At 46.6% G+C, this 22,083-nt stretch overlaps 3 protein-coding genes across 21 annotated transcripts in view; 1 reads left to right on the top strand and 2 right to left on the bottom strand.

Annotated features, from left to right (window-relative positions):
• Positions 1–3,129, bottom strand: part of PIGU (phosphatidylinositol glycan anchor biosynthesis class U) — a 99,066-nt gene extending 95,937 nt beyond the window's left edge. Inside the window, exons 1-2 of the mRNA XM_072944058.1 lie at positions 3,033–3,129; positions 805–992 (exon numbers count right to left, since the gene is read on the bottom strand). The gene's annotated coding sequence lies outside the window, so the exon portion shown is untranslated. The remainder of the gene's footprint in view (positions 1–804; positions 993–3,032) is intronic.
• Positions 3,130–8,065: 4,936 nt separating this feature from the next.
• TP53INP2 (tumor protein p53 inducible nuclear protein 2) lies at positions 8,066–12,928 on the top strand. The gene is made up of 3 exons (XM_031687908.2): positions 8,066–8,245; positions 8,643–8,931; positions 9,507–12,928. The coding sequence occupies exons 1-3, from the start codon at positions 8,122–8,124 to the stop codon at positions 9,757–9,759; spliced, it is 666 nt and encodes a 221-aa protein (XP_031543768.2). The 5' UTR covers positions 8,066–8,121; the 3' UTR covers positions 9,760–12,928.
• Positions 12,929–13,492: 564 nt separating this feature from the next.
• The window catches only part of NCOA6 (nuclear receptor coactivator 6), an 87,317-nt gene continuing 78,726 nt past the window's right edge, over positions 13,493–22,083 (bottom strand). For 13 of the 19 annotated variants that reach the window (XM_072944066.1, XM_072944077.1, XM_072944075.1 and 10 more), the window contains 3 exons: positions 21,463–21,611; positions 19,669–19,797; positions 13,493–14,619 (listed from right to left, as the gene is read on the bottom strand). In XM_072944066.1, the coding sequence (XP_072800167.1) occupies positions 19,688–19,797; positions 21,463–21,611 (259 nt within the window). In that variant the 3' untranslated portion in view covers positions 13,493–14,619; positions 19,669–19,687. Of the gene's footprint in view, positions 14,620–16,282; positions 16,376–19,668; positions 19,798–21,462; positions 21,612–22,083 lie in introns of those variants that run through there. The other 6 variants (XM_031687907.2, XM_031687902.2, XM_072944068.1 and 3 more) reach the window with 5 other exon arrangements.

Raw genomic sequence — 22,083 nt, forward strand, 5'->3', positions numbered from 1 at the left:
TTCCTGCCACTGCCTCCTCTTCCTGAAATGAATCCTGTCCTGACCATCGCCTCATTGTCAGGGGCATTAAGCACAGTTCACACAAACAAACCCAGATGCCTGGAGGTTGGGGCTAGAGGTACTATTTAGGATGCATGGAGCCAACCATTTTGCATATGGGAAAACTGAGGCTCAGACAAAGAAAGCAGCTTGCCCAGAGCCAGGCAGTGAGCCCAGGATAGAAACAGAACTGAAATCTGGATTTACTAGCAATCAGGCCAAGATCTTTTCCATGGTGTGTACATACACACACCCACAAACACGCGCACACAACCACAGTTAACCTCAATTCAAACATCTCTGTGTTGAACAACAAAGCTTTTGAGTAGAAGTTCTAGAGACATGGCCCCTTATTAAGGTATAGGCCAACCTGTTGCAAGAATACGGGGATTACATTTGCCCTAGCTGGCTTTACCAATTAAATTTCTTTCTCTGTCTCAGTTTTTTCACCAGTAAAATGGGAAGAATATTATCTACATTAGAGGGTTGTTGTGAAGATTAAATGAGTTATCAACCCAGGTAAGGATTTAGAATAATATCTGACAGATAGAAATACCAATAATATCATAATTAATATTATTTGTTCAACTCTGTAGATCCAGAGCTAGTTGGCAGTGGAGAGCTCTGTTTCTAGAGTGATCACGGCTTGCTGGTTTTGAGTCAGATTCCAAGCTACCCACTGGGCTTGTCTCAGCCTTGCCCTCTATCTTAGAGGGGGAAGAAGGAAGAGGGGAGCGGGGAGCTAGTTCTCCAACGGGTTCATACCTTCAAGTACATGCAAGATCCTGTGAGGGAGACACCCAGGAAGACACAATTCTGTCCTTTGAAGCAGGGCAGGGGCGGAGCAAGCCACTGGGGAGCCCCCAAGGTTTGATAAGAGCAAGAGCAGGAGTAGAAGGGTGGCCTCTTGACTTCTAATCCCGGAGCCCATAAAATTGGGCAGGTGCTTACATCTAGGCAAAGATTAGATGGGCACGAGCATCTGTTAATCCTACAGGTGTGAGCCCACGTGCACGTGTGTTTGTACTTGGATACCTCCATGTGTATGCACAGATGCCCATGTGTATGCACATACATGCACAGAAGTGGCACTCTATGTATGATTGGAAATGAGATCCTAGGGTTACCCCCAGAATCATGCTCAGAGCCTCTTTTTGCAGTCCTGGGCCCAGATCAGGGTCCCAGAATACTAAGCCTACTCCCCGGGGCCAGGATCAGTAGATGGCTCTGCTGCTTTATAATTCTGAGCAAGTACCTTGACCTCTGTATGCCTCAATATGCCTTAGTTTCCCCACCCATAAAATGAAAAATTTTTGGATGAACTGTGGTTTGAGGTCTCCTCCAGCCCTGGTAACAAATCTCTACCGTAGAGAGAGATGGGTTCCATGGGTTTCAGGAGGAGGTTCCACTGGGCTGCAGCCACCCCACTTCCATAGGTACCCTTGACTCTACAGAGAAATGGAAGGCTTAGGATCTGACCTATCAGCCTGTAAATAGGGTTCATAAGGCTAGGAGCAGAATCCAGGTCATTTAGGGGACCAGAGTATATGCCAAGAGTCCCCTTCCCTGGGTTTGGGGAGCCAGAATCCTGTGCTCAGCAGAATGCCTCCTGTACCAGGGTTGAGGGTCCAGGTATGGGAATCTTCCCATCTTAGCCAGTTTTCTTTAGATGAGTCTTTAATCGCTGAGCCTTTGAGAAGTGTCCACTCTGTGTCAGGCATAGCACACACTGGGTGATGGGAATATATGGACAAAGATCCTGCCCTTGGGCTGCCAATCATCTACTTGGGAAGACACATACAAATAGTCATCATCCCTTACTGTTTACTGAACAAATAAATGACTGTACTGCCCATGAGGGTAGTTCTGGACACGTGGGTGGGGACAGGGAAGGCTACCTAGAGGAAGAAGGGATGAATAGAATCTTGGTGACAGGAAAGATCTGAATTCAGAAAGTCATAAAGAGGACATCCCAGGCAGAGGAAAGAGCTTGAGCAAAATTGTGAATGTAGGAGAGTATTGAAGAGACAATGAGGAGTTTGACCTTAGCACAACCAAGGGGAATAAACTGAAGAAGGAGAATAAAGCTGGTGAGAACTGGGGCTGGATCATGGAAGGCTATGGAAGCTGTATTGAGGGTGGTACTTCGGGAGCCACAGAAGGTTTTAGAGCAGGCAAGTGGTGTGACAAGAGAGGCGTTTTAGGGTAGTTTCAGTCAGCAAGAGGTCAAGAGAGGGTATGAAGTTAGCAGGAAATAATGTGATGGGCTGAGGTTCACGGTTGCACAGAATGAAGGCACTTTGGGGACACCACTCTGAGGGCCAAAACACTGCTCTCCCCCACTCTCCACCTAGAAGCCTCTGGGTATTATATCCTGGCTCCATCTCCTAGTTGCTAGGACTGAGGAGTCCCTCTGGGATTTCAGGCTAGGCTGGGACGGGATTTTATCATCAGAGCAGAAGCTCTGGCCTAACTCACTCCCTGCCTCCAGACGGGCAGCTCCCAAATCCATCCCCACCAGCCCTGCTCTATGAGAGAGGACCCAGAACCCCTGGAGACTCTGAGGATGTGTATTTGTGCTCTTTCCCCAGACATTTCCCAGGCCACTGGAAATGCTGGGGGCCTAGAGCGTGGGACTGGCAGAAACCTGAGGGCAGAGAGTTTGAATCTCTGAAAAAAAAAAACCTCTAAAAGGAAACTGGGATATGTTGTTTGCCAGATAGGAAATTAAGGCCCAGAGAGGTAACATGACTTCCTTGAGGTCACACAGCAAGTTTGGGGGACGTCAGGACTGCACCCAGGTCTCCCTGCGGAGGCTGAAGCACTGTGGGGTTTAGAAAATCTGGTACCTGTAGAGAGTGGAGAGAGTTGGGGCCAGGAACTATGGGTTCAAATTCTGACTCTGCCATTTATTATATAGCTATGTAACCTTGGGAAGTCACTTAGGCTCTCTGAATCTGTTTCCTCAACTGGAAAATGGGGATAATACCCACCTTTCAGGGTTGTTGTGAAGATCAAAACACATATAAAGTGCTATATTCGGTGCCTGGCACTCAGTAAGTATTCAATAAATGTCAGCTACTGGTCTGGCAGTGGCAATAGTAGGTACTCAATATTTGTTGATTGCATTATTGAGTATGTGTATCTACACACTAACTGTGGGATTTGTAAGCCTGTTTCCCCATGTGTAAATCGGAACCAATAATCCCTGTCCTGTCACTTCTCTGTCCAGCCCCAGTAACTACGTGGGGTAAATAAGGTGTGTAAACGTTCTCTAGGTCAATGTTCGTTCAACCCAGAGCAATTCCTCTTCAAGTCCTACTGCATACAATTTCCTGTCAACCTAACCTACTTCTCTATACTCCCGGGTGCTTCCCTGGAACCAGGAAACAGGGATGTCCCCCACCTCTGAAGCCTGCCCAGTGGAGGAAAAATGGGGTGGGAAGGCAGAGATTGTGTGGGGTGAGGAGGTGAGACTGAAAAGAGAGCCAGGAGGAGTGTGGTGGGGAGAATGGAGGTGCACGGAGGTGGTGTGGAGTTAAGAAAAGGGTACAGATTGGGACACTGGGATATAGGATGCAGGTGAAAGGACAGGAGGGGCAGTGGGAAGGGTGAGGGCGCTGGGGTTGCGGAGGGAGTGCAGGAAGAAGGGGATCCCGTAGGAAGAAGTGGGAATCCTCCTCATTGAGAGGTCTGTGCGTCGCCCTGGGCCAGGGAGTCCAAGTTTCCAGCAGTCGCTTCTCCGGGAGGCACCTCCTAGGCTCGGAGTCGGGATCCCGGGAGGGAGCTACTAGCCAGCGAACCGTGGAGGGGGCGGAGAAGGGGGAATCCGCAGCCTGGGATTGGCCAGCGCTCCGCGGGTCGGTGACGCGAGGCGGGCGGGCCCCTTTGTGACGTCACAATCAGCTGTTTGAACGTTCTAATTTGTGCCGAGAGCCCAGCAACAGCGGCTGCTCAGACTCAAAGCACCGCGGGCGAGCGCAGCAACCCGGAGCTTCCGACCAGTATTCCCGCCGCCTCCCCGCCCAGCCCCCGCGATGCGACCCGGCCTGTGATAACCCGCGAACCCTGGGACGTCCTGCCTCACAACTACCTCAGCACCACCTCTGCCCGCCGCACCGCCACCGCTCCCAGGTGAGTTCCCACCAGCTTTGGCCAGGGGGATCCCGCGCCCCAGGGAACGCCCCGCGCCCCCAGCTCCAGGTCTGTGTCTGTCTCGGCCGGCAGCCGCCGGGGCTGTATTCTCGTTTCCAGATTGGCTGCCGCACACCCGGTAGACCATGACGTTTAGATATTTGCATATGACATTGAGACGTCACCAAGGCCGGCCCCGCCCCTCTTCCCCCCGCGCCTCGGGTCATCTGTCCTCCGATGACCCGTCGGGCGTTGGGTCGGGGCTGGGCTCGTGGGTGAGAAACACTTAAAGGTAGCGGGGCCAGAGGGTCCTTGGTAGTTTCCTGGGCTATTCTAGGGGTTGGGGTCAAGCCTCTGATCCCTTATTTTCTCCTTGCGACTTGAGAGGTTGCGACGGCGCTACTGGGTCTAGGTTGGGGGTGGGGTTGTCGTTAGGAGTTCGGGAGCAGCCTAGAGCTTCAGCTCCAGATCGTTAGGGGCAGCGCCAGATGGTGGTGGAATCCCCTCCCTCTGGCTCCAGGCTCTGCAACCATGGGACTAACATAATAACATCCTCCTAATCCCTGACATGTGTGCAGCGACTTAGCTGATGTCACTCCCAGCCCTTAAATGAGGGGTCTTAGACCCCATTTCATGGAAGGGGAAACTAAGGCCCAGAGAGGGGAAGTGGCTTACTTGAAGTCATGAAGCCAATTAAGAGTTGTGCCTACCTAGTGAGTGGCAGATGCCTTAGCCATGGACACATACCTAGTAGGAGCTCATTACAAGTAACAAGTTACATACCCTCCTTTCACTGAGGACTCTACCCTGGGCTAAGCACCATCTAAATTTGATAGGGCTCCTAGGTTTCCTCACTCCTGGACCTTTTTCCTGGAAGTCTCTGGAGATTGGGTCCCCTTTTGACACCCTGACCTCACTCTACCTTGGAGTTCTAGAACCCAGTAAAATCACTGCCTTCCAGCTGTTCTGACCACAAAAAGGTGGGTCACTGGCTGCATCAGGGTGTCTCCAGGGCTGATGTTGGAATGAGGTGAAGGTGAGGAGTTCCATCATCTCCAACCCCAGAGTTGTCAGCTAGAAAGGACTGACTTGGCCTTGTGCTGGTGATTAGAAGGCTTGTGCTGCCTCTCTTTCTGCTCACAGAGAGGGGCCAGGGAAGGGGCAAGAGAAGGAGAGCCTCTGACTTTCCAAGTAGCTGGGCCTAAGACTGGACCAGGAGTCCCATCCCAGCCTGGGCTTTGCTCAAGGGTGGGCTGGGGAGACGTGGCTTGGGGCTCAAGGTCTATTCCAGGCACAGCTGCTATAGTTATTAAAGGGAATGGTTCTCCCTGGAGCAGAGCTGGGAATGTGAGAACCAGGAAGCTGGCAGAGCTGGGAAAGAAAAATCCTGGGAGCCTCCCCCAAGTGGTTATGAGAAGGGATGGGCACTGGCTGGCTGGTGCTGCTGTCACTTCTGGCTCTGTCACTGACTTGCTGTGTGACCTCAGGCAGGGGGCTTCCCTGCTCCAAGCCTCCTTTTCCTCAGTGTTTGTAATTTGAGGAGGCCCAGACTCTGGTACACAGTGAGTGCAATGGTAAATGCATGATGAATCTTGGTGCCAGGAATCCCTTTTATAGCTGGACAAACAGGCTCTGAGACTCAGTGACTTGTTCAAGGTCTGACTCTTATCTGACTTCCTCGTCTCCCCTGCATCATTATTTTTGGGGATAGCTAACTGAGGGGTTCCTGACTCTGTACACTCTAAACTGCATGTTCAGTGATCTGGGGCTAGGCCTGCTCTGCCACCATCTAGCTGTGTGTCTTTGGATAGACTTGTGTTCTCAGATCCTCAGGTTGTAAAATGGGCTATGTGAATATCATGGTCCCTGAAACATCTCTTAACTTCCTTTTAATTTTCTCAGTGAAGCAGCAGGTACTTGGATAGAGGGTGTGCCTCACCAAGGCCCCAATCTTCCCTTCCTTCAGAAGGGGCCAAACTCTCTGAATTTTTGTTAACTGAGTCACTAACTCCCTATGGTTACAGATGGGCTGGGATATGTGGCTTGTGCTGGGCAGGCACTAGTTGGGGGTGGCCCAAACTTTCATAATTCCTGAAGATAACCCACCAGGGAAGCCAGCACCCAGGGAGCACTTCCTTCTGGATTCCACTGTGGGTCCACAAATGTGGAAATACTCTCAGGGTAAAGAGCTTAGGTGACAAGCATACTCAGAGAATGGGAGCAGTAGCAACAACCATAGAAATACCCCAGGTGGGTTAGCAGTCTCCAGGGAATGGAAATGTGGACATGACCCCACAGGGTGTTCTATAGGAAGTGTGGAAATATCCTTAGAGGTGACAAGTGGCTCAGTAGCAAAACTTGGCTATCTTTGGGGACCGATGTGGAGAGGGGGCCTGGCCAGCAGCCCTAGCTCAGGTCTAGTCCTGAGGTGGGCCTGGTGTTTCCTTTCCTAAAGCAGGGGATCTCTTTCCTCATCTTCGCCCAGGGAAGGACCGATTGAGGGCTTGAGTCCTGGTCCAACCCTCAGTCCTCATCCTTAAGGGCTCCTGGGATCTGATAGCTCCCTCCCTCCATCATCACCTCCCACTGACCTGCTGTCTGCCTGGGGCCAGGCAACCTGATCTAGCCAGGGATGCTGCCTTTGAGCAGGAGCTTGTGAAGGGGGGTGGGAGGTGGGGGGGACTGTGGGAATAGGATCTTCATCTGAGAGACAGTTGAGGCGTGTGTGATCACATGGTGAGATGGTAGCTGTTCTGTGGGATTTCTGCTAGCTAGCACTTTTCACGCCACACAGGCTCAGTATTGGTTCTTAGTCTCTAGGGTGAAGGACTGCTGTTTAGGAGATCATGATGAAAACCAAGGTGGTTCTTAAGAAAAATACACATGGACCATGGGCCCAGGCCACTAAGTTAAATATGCCTAATCCAGACAGACACCCAGCAAAGGCAATGGAATATAGTGATCTGGAATCTGACTGCATGGGTTAGAATCCTACCTCTGTCTTACTAGCTGTGAGATTTTGGGAAAATTATCTTGCCTCTCTGAGCCCGTTTCTTCACCTATAAAAGAGGGGAAATAATTATACCCACTTCCTAGAGCTGTGAGGATTACATGAGGTAATATAGGTAAAGTGCTCAGTATAGTACTTGGCACATGAATGTTAGCTACATGATGATGATAAATAATCACGATATTGGGCAATTTCTTCCTTGCTTGGAGAACTTCTATTTACCCTCGAAGGTCCAGGTTGGATGTCCAATACTCTGGAGACCCTCTCTGACAGAGTCTGGTCATATATATCACTTCTTCCATGTCCCTGGAGCATGTAATAATATTAGTAATAACTAGGTGTTTAGATTATTGAATGCTTACTCTGTACCCAGGTCCTGTTCTCAGCACAGGTTTAGCTCATTTAATTCTTTTGAGAACCCAGAGGAGGATATTATTAGCTCACTTCATTCTTATAAGGAGAGGAGGATACTATTATTTGTGTGTGTGTGTGTGTGTGTGTGTATGTGTACTTTTTTAATATATATTTTTATTTAAGTATAGTCAGTTTACAATGTTGTGTCAATTTCTGGTGTATAGCACAATGCTTCAGTCATACATGAACATACATATATTTGTCTATTATTATTGCCATTTGGTAGATGAGAATATTAAAGCACAGGTAAATTAAATAACTTCCTAAGGTCATACAGAAAAGAGAAAAGCCTGAAAGTAGACTGACCTACCAGAAAACACACACACACACAGAGCAAAGCTTTCCTGCACATCCTTGTTGTACTCTTCTCACTGCTCTAGGGGTGGGGGATGGAGGGCTGGTGGTGGTATCCCCTGGCAGGAGTGGGGGTAGACCAGTCTGTGGTGGCTCTGACTTCTCTCTACACCTCCCAGGTTCTTGCACTGCCATAGGGCGCCCCACCCAGGCCTCCTCACGCCCCTACCATGTTCCAGCGCCTCACTAGTCTCTTCTTCAGCACCCCGGTGCCCCCCGAGGACCCCAATTACCCCCAAGCCTTTGTCTCCGAGGAGGATGAAGTGGATGGCTGGCTCATCATCGACCTGCCAGGTAAGGCCTGAGTTGGGAGCTAAGGCTGACTCCTGGGTCTTTGAAGTCATCATTAGGGCAAGTGGCTGAGCAGCCTAGAAGGGAGATACTAGGAGACTGAGGAGTTCCCTCAGGTTTACTGGGTAAAGTGGCGGTGAGGCAGTGACATTGGAGGTGGGGTAACAGGGTCCCATCCCATGCAAGCCAGGGCCATATCCTGTTGGTAACTGTTGGAGCTCACACCTCACGCACCCTAGGGCAGCAGGTTGAGGCTGTGGGTGCTCTGTGGGTGCGGCGGGCTTTGGGTCTGACTAATGATGCCTTTTCTCTCCCTGCCCCGCTGTGTCCGATGTGTGTGTGTGTGTCCCTCCTTGCTGTGCCCTCTCCTCTGCATGGCTCCCCCTCCTGTACCTCACAGACAGCTTCACCACTCCACCCAGCCCTGGGGCCGCTCCTTCCCCCATGGGCCGCCCTCCGCCTGCGCCCTCCTTGATGGATGAGAGCTGGTTTGTTACCCCTCCAGCCTGTTTTACTGCAGAGGGGCCCGGACTCGGGCCTGCGCGCCTCCAGAGCAGCCCTCTGGAAGACCTCCTCATCGAGCACCCCAGCATGTCCGTTTACGTCACTGGCAGTACCATAGTGCTGGAACCTGGGCCCCCTCCCCCGCACCCTGATGCTGCCCTGCCTGACGAAGACCTTAGTGATAGGTGAGCAGGCTGGGGGCAGAGTCTGGAGACCTAGAGAGTGGCATCTTGGAGGCTAGGGTCCTGCTTTGGGAAGTGAGCCCTACAGCCCTCCTGGCACTGCCGGGACTTGCCTTTGGGGCAAAGGACAGGGCCCGTGGACCAGAAGGGAGCGAGGCCTGAGGGTAAAGAGGAGGGGATTTGAGAGACAGAGACTCTTGGTTTCGTGGCCCGGGTCAGGCTTGTAAGAAAAAGTTTAGAGGCTTGGGACCAGTAGAGGCTGGAGGCGCAAGGCCAGAGTACTGAGGCAGGTTGGGGTAGGGTTCAAGAGGCTCATACAGAATGCCAGGGCTGAACTGAAAGTTGGAGCCGAGCCTTCCCTGGGGCCTGGTTTACCTGTCATAGGGGCTAGAACCGAGGAGGCATCCCTAGGTTGGCTTAGAGGAAGGGCTGGCACTCACAAGAAGGGCACTTGGCGCTCCTCTATGGGGACATTGTGCCAGGGCGAGGGTGCCCGCACAGGGTGGGAGGTGCCAGCGCTCCCTTCCGTGTCCCCCACCCGCTTGTCCAGCCCTGACCCACTTGCTCTGTCCCCGCAGGGAGTTGGCGCCTGCTCACCGTGAGCCCCGGGCCCTGCACCATGCCGCTGCCCCGCTGCCAGCGCGGGCGGTACTGCTGGAGAAGCCGGGCCAGGTGCGGCGGTTGCAGCGGGCCCGGCAGCGGGCCGAGCGCCATGCGCTGAGCGCCAAGGTGGTGCAACGGCAGAACCGTGCCCGTGAGTGCCGTCCGCGCCGGCCCAAACACCAGGGCAGCTTTGTCTACCAGCCGTGCCAGCGCCAGTTCAACTACTAAGCCGCCGGCCATGCCACAAACCCCTCACCGACTCCTGACTCCTATCCAGCGCCTATGCCGCAGCCAGTGTGCTGTTCGAGGGTCGCCTGCAGCCCACTTTGGGCTGAACACTACAACCTTCCTCCTTCTTCAGTATGTGAGGTTGGGTGATAGGCTCTCTTGCTCTCTCTCTCCCCTGGACTCCATTTTCCCATCTGTGATCCTCTAATCCACCTCCGAACCTCTTCCCTGCCCTTCGCCCTCCCATGTTCTGGCCCCCATGCTCAGCATCTAATCCTCCATCTCCCCCACCACTGACACTCCATCTTTCCTCCTCTGGTCCCCATCCCAATCTCTGTGCTGACATTCTCCTCCATCGCTGCCCTCCACTCTTCTACTTCTAGTCCAGTCTTATTTCTGAGAGTCTCTTTTTTCCCGTCCCAGATCTGCCTCATTCCCTACCTTCAATTTCCACTTTATAAGCCTCATCCTATCTCATGTTTGGCACTGTGTTCACTCCTGCTCCCTTATTACTCATTCCCAGTAATTCTCCCACTGATACTAAAGCGTTCTGTCTTTTCTCTCCCCCTTCCCTCTCCTCTGGGGGCTGGGCTCCTTGGAGTTGCTCAGGAATGGAAAGGTAAAGTATGTGGAAAAGGACTGTGAGATGTGAGTTAGAGGGAGAAGATGGAGGGAATCTAGGAAAAGAGGCAACCTATTGGAAATGTAGACAGGACAGACAGGTTGAGAAGCTATATGGAACAGGGCACCATGGGGGCTGGCACTGTGCTTGCTCAGAGAGGCCAAGCCCTGCTCTCAAGAGCCTGGAAACTGCTCCCACTTCCCTTTCCTATAATCTCAGATCCCAAACCTCTTCTTGAAATCAGCCCCTCTGCAGGCCCCTGTATCTGAAGGGCTTAGTTAGAACCTTGCTGCCCTATCCCCAACATGTCAGCCCAGGACTAAAGGCTGGGCAAGGCCCTACCATCCTGGACATCTGTTCACATGCCCAAGGTGCTAGAACTAGCTTAGGGGAGATGAAGGCCAGAGGGATTCTAGGCAGGGGAAGGACACACCCCAGAATAAGAATGCAGAGGAATGGTGCTGGGGAGGACAAGCTGTGGGATGAAACCATTCCAAGACTGACAGCTCAGTCTTCATCTTGCCTCTGGTCTTGTATTTCACACTCTGCCCAGGATGGCTAATAAACACTCCTGGGTAGGAGGCCAGGAGCCCCACTGCCCCAATTCCCAAATAGTCCCTTACCAGATTCAGGGCCTTTAGGAGGCCTCTCTTCATTTTCTGTCCCAGGGCTCTTTTCCTTTCTAGTCTGCTGGGGAGAAACAGGTACCCTATGGTGCCCTTTCCCTTCCCTTCTCCTCCAGTAAGTAACAGAAGGTGGGAACCTGAATTCCTGGGTGAGGCAAAAGGGACAGGGCAGCCAGCTTTCCCCTTCTCATGGTGGGATTGAATTTTGGGCTCAGACACCAGCAAAAGCCTCTTGGGATGCCCCGAGTTGCTTCCCTTTCCCTCTAACTGTCCTTTTCCAGTGTGTGCTCTTTTTCCCGAAACTTTTAAGATTTCCTGTTACATACTAATGTAAGTCTTCCCCCTCACTCCAATTTCTAGGTTTCTAGGCCTCACAGCTAACCTGAGGTTTGGAGAAAACTTTGCAATTCCATGAGGGCAAAGGCAGCTGCCCTCCCTGACCCCATAACCCTAAGCCCCGTGTCAGGTGTGTAGATAAGGTAGCGGGTAGCCCCATGGATGCTGGGATAGGGACAGAGGAAGCCCTGTTGGGGTCTCCTATCCAAGGGAGTAAGCCAAATTTATACTAAAAGCAGATCAAAGTCCCCATGCCAGTCCACAAGGGCCCCAGTAGTTGACAGCCTTGCTCCTCTCCCCAAGGTTCTCCTTCAGTTACAACCTAGTCCTTTTTATTCCAGCTAATTCTTGGTTACTTCACAGCCAGCTTAGGGTCTTCAGCACTTCCAAGAGCTGAAACTCCTTCCAACTCTTCCTTCCTACTCCTTCACTACCAGCTGGAGCCTGGGTTAAGTTCTAGGCAGTGCTCATGATCCTTCCAGAGGAGGAAGAGTGAGTTATAGGGCATTTGGCTCAAATTTCAAAAGGCCCCTATCCTACCCATATTTCTGGAGGCTCTTGTAGTTCTAGAACCCTCCAACATCATCACCCGGCTGGTTGCAAGGCTCGTATGTTTTCATACTTTCCTATAGTTTCTGTAGCATTTGAGTGTGGCAATATTTTAATTGTGTATAGATTTCTAACAATCTACACTACTCAGTCTCCTGCTAGTCTGACTCCTGAAGCATCACACCTCATCATACTGTATTGACTGTGTATGTGCCTTTCACCTTGAGTATGCTTCAGGGTTTTTTTTTTAACCACAGAACTTGAATACATGAGGGAACCAGAATTCACAAAGTCCTATGCAACATTAGACAGGCGGGGGTTAGAGAGTCTGTCTTGACTGATGTTTCCCTGGAGAAGTTTGTTCCAGGTTGTGAGTATTAATTAATGTCAATACTACCAGCACTTTGCCAAAACTGAGTATTTCAGAGGGACCCCTGTTGCTAGAGTGAGTCCCAGTTACATCAAAAGACAACTTCCAGTAACCCCCCAATACACGAGTGCTCTCTTCAAGCTGGATGTCATTTTCAGCCTTTGCCAATCTGGCCCCAGCAGAGTAGCACATGTTTATGAATGGAGTTTGCTGCTGTTTTGGAGTATGCCTGCTCCCTGGCCCCCACCTGGAACCCCGATTAATTTGCTCTGACTCATAATATTAGGTGCAATAAGGACACCACCAGAGCTCTTGGATGACTCCTAAGATCTATGTGGCTTTATGTGAGGGGACTGAATGCAGACATACCATACATAGCCCCTTTTATCATCCCTCTTGCCCTGCCACTTGGTTCCAAATGGAACCAACAAGCTGGCTGTATCCCTCTTGGGTGTTTTGTTGTTGTTGTTGATACTGGCTGAAATGAGACTCTGGTTGACCATGTTGTGACATGTTGACAGACTCAAGGACACAACACCTCAGCCTGGTCATGTGGCACGTCTGTGTATGTGTGTAACAGGATTCTGATTGTTAGACTGTAATGTTATTCCTCTATGGGAGAAAAAAAATTAATATAAAGAAAAATAAAAATCTATTTAAAGCACATTACGCTTTTTTCCCTGAGTACAGCTGAAGTAGGAGAAGCACTTTGTAATCTCAAACACAGTACTGGCATAGGGTATTATTATTAGGCTGGCTTTGGTTCTGGTTGTGTGTGTCATACAGGGAAGGTAGAGTGTAGATATGCTTGCTGGCAACAGAGCCAGACAATGTGGGGTCTGACTCATAAAAGAGAGAATCTTTATAATGCAAGACACATTTTAAAAAATGAGAATAAGCATGAGAATCACTGATTCATCCTTTTGGTCTCAGGCATTGGGTTATGGAACAACTACAGGGGAAGGGATGGCGTGTATATCTAAGCTGTAGGAGACACAGCAGAAGGCTGAGGCCAAGACCAAGACCAAGATAAGGACAGGATCCCAAGCACTAAAGTCCCCTAAAGGTTGGGGGTAGGGTAGGGGCAGAAGCAGCTGATTTGGAGACCACCATTTTTAAGGTAAGAATAGAGCCAGGAAAGGGAAAAACCTAGGCATGTTGATGAGAAGTCACCCCAAGCCAGATGCGGATGAGAAACAGGGCAGCCAAAGAATGGAACATAGATATCTCTGAAGCATACAACACAAAATGACCACTTTTATTTGGGAACTACTCCATCTAACCATGGAAATGGACTGAAGGTGGAGACATGACCTAAACTGGGCTAGATTCTTGATGCTGTTACAGAGAATCTTGCTGGTCAGTATGGGCTTATCTCTTGGCTGGAGGAGTTGTAAACACAGCTGTTATGGAGCAATCCATCATATGTATGGAGAAGCGACGAATGAAGTAGAGAAAAAGTGCCATCTGGGTTGCTGATGGCTTCCTGTCTTTAGAAAATCTTGGGTGGCCTTTGATCCTAAGTTAATTCTGTTATTTGCAACCAAAAGAAATTTGACCAATGTATATCAAAGTGCTGGTACAGTGCTGAAAAGGGCTAGTGTCTTCCAAGCCCAGAATGAGTTGAGTGAACAAGTATGTGCATTTTCCTCAACTTGCCAGGTAGTCATCTCAGGTGCAGTAAGGACAAGATGGGATTCTAATTCACAAAGAAGGCTGTTTCTGTTCATTTATGGTCCAGAGAAAGAGCTTGCTTTCCCAATAATCCTTTACCAATAACATACATTTATGTTCTAGGACAATGACATTTATTTAACACATTCAGTATTTCACATTGTACAAATCCTTAGATTCTCTTTATTCACTGGTCCATTTCTACAACAAATACATCCAAAACACTATATAATAAAATTATTTACAACATTTCCAAATGAGAAGATTCCTTTTGCCCCACTACTGCTATTCACACACAGTACTTCCACAGCACAGTACATTATTAGAAGATCTAAAAATGCTCACCCTGTACTCTAGGCTGCTTAGGAAATGTGAAAACTAATAACATAATCGCATTAGCTCCTCTCAATACATGGCAACATTTTAGAAACCTTGATCTTCATCTTGCAACACCAAAAGGGTTCAACAACTCTGCTTTCCCCATTGCACTTTATAAAACAGGTTGCAGGGACTAGGAAAAGGACCACATTATTAAAAATGACTAACTGTACAGAAATGAATTTTAAAAAGTCACAGCTCAAAATTGCTTTTTGTAAAATTCACACACATTTACAAATATCAAGTCGCCGTCCAGCTTGTTTACTTGGATTTTCTTCGCTTGGATTGCACCACACTGGTTATGTCTGCAGGGGGGAAAGGAAGGACATGTTTAGCTGAGGCAAACAGTGCCTTTTAGGCAGTCCACAAGAACCACGGCTGACCTAAGTGGAACCCTTCTGGACTCTGAATCAGTTTAAGGGCCTCAAGAGAGGGTCTCAGACTTCTTGGCCTTATATACTAGGGCCTGGCAATAGGGGAAATGTGATACAGGTGGTAGGAGGTGAAGAAACATACATTGCTGGAAGAAGCGCCAGTGTGGGGAGAGCTTCCTTAGCTGAGCAATTAACTCCACAATCTTCATTACTGGCTCCCATCATTCAAGGAAATCATGGACAGACTGACAGTGATTTTGGTCATAAATCAGTAAGTGATGCTCCAAGCAAGTGAATAAATTATGCCAGAGTGTAAGAGGCAGTCTCTAGACTGATCCCCTTTGGAGCCAAACCATTGTTCTGCACTAAGGAACTCTTTTTGCCATGCTATAGTCAAAGTCTCTAAATAACAAGACATGACCTCTGGTCAGGAAGCAACTACTATGGCCTAGCCAGGTAATTATCAAGGCTGTGGATACACCTGTGTATGTATGGAAGGCATGGAAGCAACTCAGAGCAAGCCACAGGCTGCTCTGAGCCTAGGTGAGCCTGAGGGCTTCATGGAAGAGGTGAGAACTGAATATATCAGTGACAGGGCAACACTGACATAAAGGGGAAGGAATGTGTTTTAATTCTTTAACTTTTTCTCGTATTATTCATGTCTTCAGCCAATTTAATCTCATCCTATATTTAAACCATCTTTCTCAAAAACTTTTTCAACACAAAATTCTACTGCAGAGTGCAATGAATAGCCTGAAGCTCTTCAACTGTAAACATTTCTTTAAAATCTCATATTGATTTTAAAAATTCACCTTCATTCTTCATGCTGCTCTATAATAGATATTTTAGATTTAAAATGAAAACAATGTTTAAGAATTATTTTCCATCAAGGACAAAAAAGTGCTTTCTGTTTAACATATTAATGTGTAAGATGAATCAGATTTATCCATTTCTAGAAACTGGGCTGAATTTTCTGATGCTGCACTCATGTTAGGTTCAGTATTCAAAGCAATTTTTCTTCTCTCTTGTATTGTATCATATTTTGAGAACCCAGACTCAGAAATGCAGATGCAAAAGCAAAAATTTTACAGCTCTGTTAGCTATAGTAACTGCTAAGAAGTGAGGCTTGGATGACTTTCCCAAAGGTGGCCTGTGCAGTGATTTCAGGCTTCTTTTGGTGGAAATTTCAATACATACATCTTCTTGCTGGGAGATCATGATGCTTGTGCCAGGTGGGTAGACTCAGTTTCTCTGATTTACTCATTAGTCTTCTGCTAATCAGAGGACAGTTAACCTGATAGGATGTTGATAATGGTGTTCTTTATTTTAATTCCATGTAAATAAACTGAGTCTCATATAGCTCACAACTCTCCAAAATAAACTCTTTATGTCCAACTTCCAAGCTTCATTTTCACTATAGCAAATTTGTCATTTGCAGTAAAAACATACAGTTTTGTATGTTTCCTCAGAAAAATATGTTAATTAGGTCAACTTTGGGAACTTCTCCTTTGTTATGAAATGACAGATCAAGTGGTGTGTCTGAAAAACACACATGTGGCTGGGAAAAGTGGTAAGGAGGAGGGGGATAAGCAACCTCAGGCCTGCTCCTCCTCCCCCGTTCCTTCCTTGCTTGTTCCCATCTGTCACTGCTCCGAAGCACCCAGTGATCTGGCAGCTGTCTCAGCTTCTGAGGATGAATCAATGAGTGGGGCCATGAGTAAACAAGTGATCTGTGCTAGAAACTGCAAAAAAAAAAAAACCCTGAAAATACTTTGACATACTGGGGCGAGGGGTGGCAGTGGTGGCATAGGGTGTACTTTTGTATTTCTATGAAGAAAAAAACTGATTTTGAAGTCTCATCAACTTCCTTGAATAAATCTAGCCAATCTGGGTCTTAGAGCAAAGTCACTTTTGATATTTTTATAAATCTGAGAAGAGGAAGAGTCTTTTTCATTTTTTGTGGTCCAATTTTATACTCCCTCCAAAATGTTACCACCTTTACCATTATTCCACTAAACACAATAAGAGAATCTAGAGGCAAACTCTTTAAGGTTAGGAATTCCAGGGAAGTAATGTAGCGGGTGAAGGTACATTCAGGATGTGCATAAAGCCTGCTCCTTAAGGCTGCCTAATTTATCTGACTGCATAATCCCACTTCCAAGCCCCTACAATCAATACCATACTGGCAAAAAAAAAAAAAAAAAAAAGTATTGTTGAAAACTTCTCAGTTTTTTTAACCATCAAGGATTTTACAAATTAGTCTTCACAGAAATACAAAGAGTCCAAAGACTAACAGTGTAGTTACACCATCTATATTCACATTTTAGAATCAACTATATGGTAAAGGTCAGGGTCAATAACAGTCTTTTAGGTGGCTGTCTATATATGTCCTTGTGGAACATTTAAATTTGTAATTTGATAAGGGCATTTTTTAAGCCTGGTTGCTTCATTTTGACTTTAAGCAAATTTGGCCAAATCTACAGTACAAGCCTCTATTAAACCATCTAGTATGTGAGATTTACCTTCCAAGAAGTGTTAGAAGTTGACCTTGACCTTACTCACTTCATTATGCTTTTTACTGTACTCCTCCTGGCCAAGATTTCTACTTAACTGTCAAAAAAAAAAAATCTGGAAATTTCCCTTCAAAATTTGTATGGCTGGTTTCTAAGTGATGCTACAAGAGTGCAGTTTCACGCAGTTACTGTTCAGGGTTTCTTCCCATGAGATATATCTAATTATGCTCATTCTACAATAGTAATACTTCAGTTTTAATCGTATCTGTATACTCTGTGTTTTTAGATTGTTGCTTCTCAAGTCACTGGCTGTAGATAGGGTAGAGCTATCAACCCATTCTGCTCTCAGAGGCATCTTAGGGCACCCCACGGACACCCACAGCTGCTGGTGATTACAGGTTGCTCTGAACCTTCATGTTATTAGCATATTTTCCCTGGTTTCAAACTTGTACATTGAACTTCATGTACTACTGATCCTTTTACCCATATTATGTTGAAAACATAAAACTACTATGAACAGAAGAGTAAATAATGACAAGAGAAACTAGAAAAATCATTTCTGTGTTAATGGGGAACTCATCATGCAGGAAGCAGAATTACTCATTTGCATATTTGTAAACAACATATCTGATCAAGTGCAATTTTAAAAACAAGTTCACTGATTTGTGGGAGCCAGTTTTTGTGTCTGTAATTAAAAGTGGCAGCAGAGTGGGGATTGAGGGGGGAACCCAACCAACTAAAAACAACAGTTTAAAGAGTGACCTTTCAACCATGTGGGCCTCCCTGGACCTGCCCAGAAATCATCCGTCCCACCTGCTCCAATCTGGCAGTTTAGTAGGCCTTGGCCAGCATGACGTAAGCAACCTGTTCTCACAGCAGGAGCATGATTAATATCACTGGTTCTCCAGGAGTAAAACAAGTAACTAATACTTCTCATTATAAACTACTTATAATATTTCTCAACTTTCAAGATTCTCATGAAAAACAGACTGATTTTGATTTTGTTTGTGATTATATGACCAGACTCTTATGAGTACAAAGAGGCAGAACTCTTTTCACTTCAAAACTTTAAGTACTCATGCTGCAGGAAGATATTTCAGCACTATATGTTTCTACAAGCTTGAGACAAATAAATTTTAGAAACCAGCTTGATATTTTATGATACTCCCTGGGTTTGGGTTCAAATACAATCACAGAAAGGGGTTCATTTTTGGATACAACATAGGAGGCCAAATAATATGCACATTTATTTTTTAATTTGGACCCAAGAGCTCTAACAGTTAAAAATCAAAAGAGCTATAGCACTGATTTCTGATTTTAAAAGTAACTTACCCTAAGAGTGTTAAAAGAATGAGCCTGAGGGCCTGAGGCTGATGTAGCGATCTAGACGTGACTATGATTCTTGGGGTTTGGCCAGAACTCTGCCATCCTCTAGGGTGACACCTACCCAGTACTCCTCTGTGTAAAATCACAAAGGCCTCTCCTAAGCCAGTTGCTAAGCCTCAAAGCATGGATAGGGCAGGCATTCCAACATGATTACATGATTACCATCACCTTGGGACAATGTCCAGTTTAAGTGAACAAGACTGTTCTTCAACCCCCTTCTAAAACAGGTTCCAGCTTTCCATCTTTTCTTGGCTGGCAGTTATGTACAGAGTAGCTATAATTTGGGCACCTATTCTTAACTGTCCCAGCTGCTAGATTAATTCTGTAAATGCACTGTAAATGGCACCTTTAGTGTCCTGAGGCTCTGGGTTTAGGTAAGGTTTCCAAAAATCTGTGTGTGACATCTCTAAAGGTCAAAACTTTTTTTTCCTGCTTTAAAGATAATTACATACCAATTCTACAGCCCAGAAGACCCTGATCCTTTGGGAAAAAGAATACATAGAATTGAAGGGAAGTAGATTTCCCCACAGAACTCAAGGAAATTTTCCCTTTTATGCTTCCTTTCAAACAAGTTTCTGCCTAGGAGATGATTCCCCAGGAAGAAGAAGAATTGGTCCAATTTCTGCATCCAAAGTGGAGACACCTAAGAGGACCCTGCCTGTGGTGTACATGATATGTCTAGGGAGGAAAGAAGGGCCCTCCCAACTTCTACCCTCACACTCTGGCAGGTTGAGGTAAGATGACTTCTATATCTCTGCTTTATCTGCATATGATCTGCAGGCCTGTGGCCTACTCCCAGGAACTCTTGTGAAGCATAATGAAATTCCTGCCCAGAAACATAACCTGCCAACAACAGCTCGGTTCTTAGGTCAGTGTCTGGTGTCTAGTGTTAATGCATCACAACCTGCCCTGGTCTTCAAGCTGTTATACCTATGGTACGTGACTGTTTCTCAGCATCCCTACTGATATCAGGCACTTGGCCAGCATCCCAGCTCTTGCCCAACCAGAGCTACTCAAGCTCAGCGCATTTCCTGAGAGAATGATACCCTCCCTCAGATCTGGGCCTCTGCATATACTATACCTTTTGCCTGGATGCCTCCTCATTCTTCAGGTCTCAGCTTAAACATCATTTTCTCCAGAAAGCCTTCACTGACTTGACAGAGGAACAAAGCATCCTGGCTATATGCTTCAACAGTATCATGTAATTTTGCTATCATAAAGAGCATATCATATTAGAATCTCAATTTCTGGCTAGCATATAATTGATGTGATGAAGACAAGAGATTCTGTTTTTTCACTATTCTATCCTCAGAGCCTGGCATGTAGTAAGTACCTAATATATGGTTGATAGATGATTTCAATTTAGTAATTACTGACTGTACACCTCTTTGTATCAGGCACCATGGTAGGCACCAGGAATACAATGGTGAACAAAACCAGACATCTCCAGCCCTAACAGAGTATGTATATTAATTACCTATCACATAAATAGACATAAAGTTACAACTGTGGTATTATGAAGGAGAAGAACATGGTGCTGTGATTCCTCATAGCAGTGACAACTGAGCTACGTAGGAAGAGTAGGAAGTTAATGAGAAGGAAGGAAGAGAGAATACTGCCTACAACAGGTGTACCACATACCCAGGCTTGTGATGAAACGAATGAAGATAGCATGTTTGAGTTGCTGAGAAGCCAAATGAGGCTGAGAGAGGATGACTTGGGCCAGACCAAATAGGACCTTGTGGTCCATGTTGACACTTTCAGATTTTAATCCTAATTATAACGGTAAACCACTGAGGGGTTTTAAGCTAGGGTACCAGTGAAGATGGGGAAAAGTAGATGAATTTAGGCCATCTGAGATAAAATCAGCAGCTTTTTTTGATGGATGTGAGGGTGAAGGAGAGAGGTGTCAAGATGGACTTGCCTAATGGATAGATAGATGGTAGTAGGGAAACTATGGTGAAGGATCTGAATCAGGGGTGAAAAACCACAAGTCTGGTTTCAGACATGTTGAATTTGAGGTCCCATTAAGGATCCAGGTGCAATTGTCTAAGATTTCTAGAGGTCTCTAGAAATTTATGAGGTTGTACCTAAAGAAGGGGGACATGAATGAGATCAGTTAGGGAGAAAGTTTAACTTGAAGAGAAAAGGTGACTCGCAATTAAAGTTTGAGTAGGTCAACACCTACTAGATGGTAGAGACTGAGAAGGAGCAGCCAGAGAGATAGACAGAAAACTACTGAGAGTCCTGGGTCAGAGAAGCCAAGGGCAGAGTTAATTCAAAAAGGAGAACAGTAGTCAACAGAGAAGGGAAACTGGTAGTATAAGGTTCTTGAGAAGGTCAGAGAAGATGGGATCAAAGGCACAAGTGAAGGAACTGGCCTTGGATTTAAGGAGGGACAATTGCTCTATTACAATGTATGAGCAAAAGAGGACACTGGTAGATTTATGCCCTGTTAGTGAGAGTTGAGGGAGTTTTTTTTTCTGTGAAGAGCTGAGAGTCTCTGCTGAGAGAGAGGACACAAAGCAGGGTCCAGAGTTTTAAAGAGAGTATACAGCAGGAAAGAGAGTTGACCACAGAAACACAGAAAGATGATGGGGCTAAACTGAGAACCTATCCAAAGTGGTGGCCGTGAATCAACCAGCCCTGTTATGTCCTTTCCCTAATCGTGCTTGCTGCTCTTGTACACACACACAGAAAACATGTAGTTAAATGAACTAACAAATAAAGGAAGGACCAAACAAGCAACAGAAGTCAAAGTAACTGCAAAACTTAAGGAACAGAAGCAAAGATGAAGGACAAAGTCCTCTGCTGCTTGATAAGAACCCTATTCTTCTATCTGACCCACACAAAGTATCCACACCCCACAGCTAACCTTTAGTAGAGCTGGAGGCTGAAGCAGGCCGAGAGGATCGCTTACGATGCCCATTTTCCACATTTTCAGAAGCCACAGTTGGCTCTTCAGTTCGGGAGTTTCTTCGGCTTGGAGTTTTGGACTTTTCAATTACCTCTTTGGGCTCACTGCTGACAGAGGGAAGCACAAAGTCCAAGGAGGTGAGGGAATCAAGTCACACAAAAAATAAAGATAACAGTTTCATTCATAAGGCAGGAGATTAAGAACTACACAGTCATTCTGAGGAGAAAATGTTCCACTCTGGGATAATAAGTGCAATTACCCATTAATATTACTGACAATTTAAAAGTCTAGCTTGTTACATTAGAAAAATAAAATATTTAAGCATATGCTGATAAAAATTGTGGAAAAACAAGTAAAAGACATTAAGAGCTTGGAAAATAAATCATCAAATTTCCTCACTCATTTTCCTAAGATAATAATATTTCCCTTCAAAAACTAAAAATCTAGGAAATTATTAACATACGCTGGCACTTACTACAAGCCTGATAGATAACAGATTAGATAATGGCATACTACAAGTCACATTATAGAATACACATGAGAATATATTCACAATACACTATTGGGTATATTGACGGC

Source organism: Vicugna pacos, chromosome 19, assembly GCF_048564905.1.
Source record: "Vicugna pacos chromosome 19, VicPac4, whole genome shotgun sequence".
NCBI lineage: Eukaryota > Metazoa > Chordata > Mammalia > Artiodactyla > Camelidae > Vicugna > Vicugna pacos.

Bases quoted from the DNA above. Each gene is read 5' to 3' on its own strand.
- TP53INP2 (XM_031687908.2), top strand. From the start codon at position 8,122: ATGTTCCAGCGCCTCACTAGTCTCTTCTTCAGCACCCCGGTGCCCCCC. The intron at 8,246-8,642 runs GTAAGGCCTGAG...TGTACCTCACAG, and splicing joins GCTCATCATCGACCTGCCAG to ACAGCTTCACCACTCCACCC. The intron at 8,932-9,506 runs GTGAGCAGGCTG...CTGTCCCCGCAG, and splicing joins GACGAAGACCTTAGTGATAG to GGAGTTGGCGCCTGCTCACC.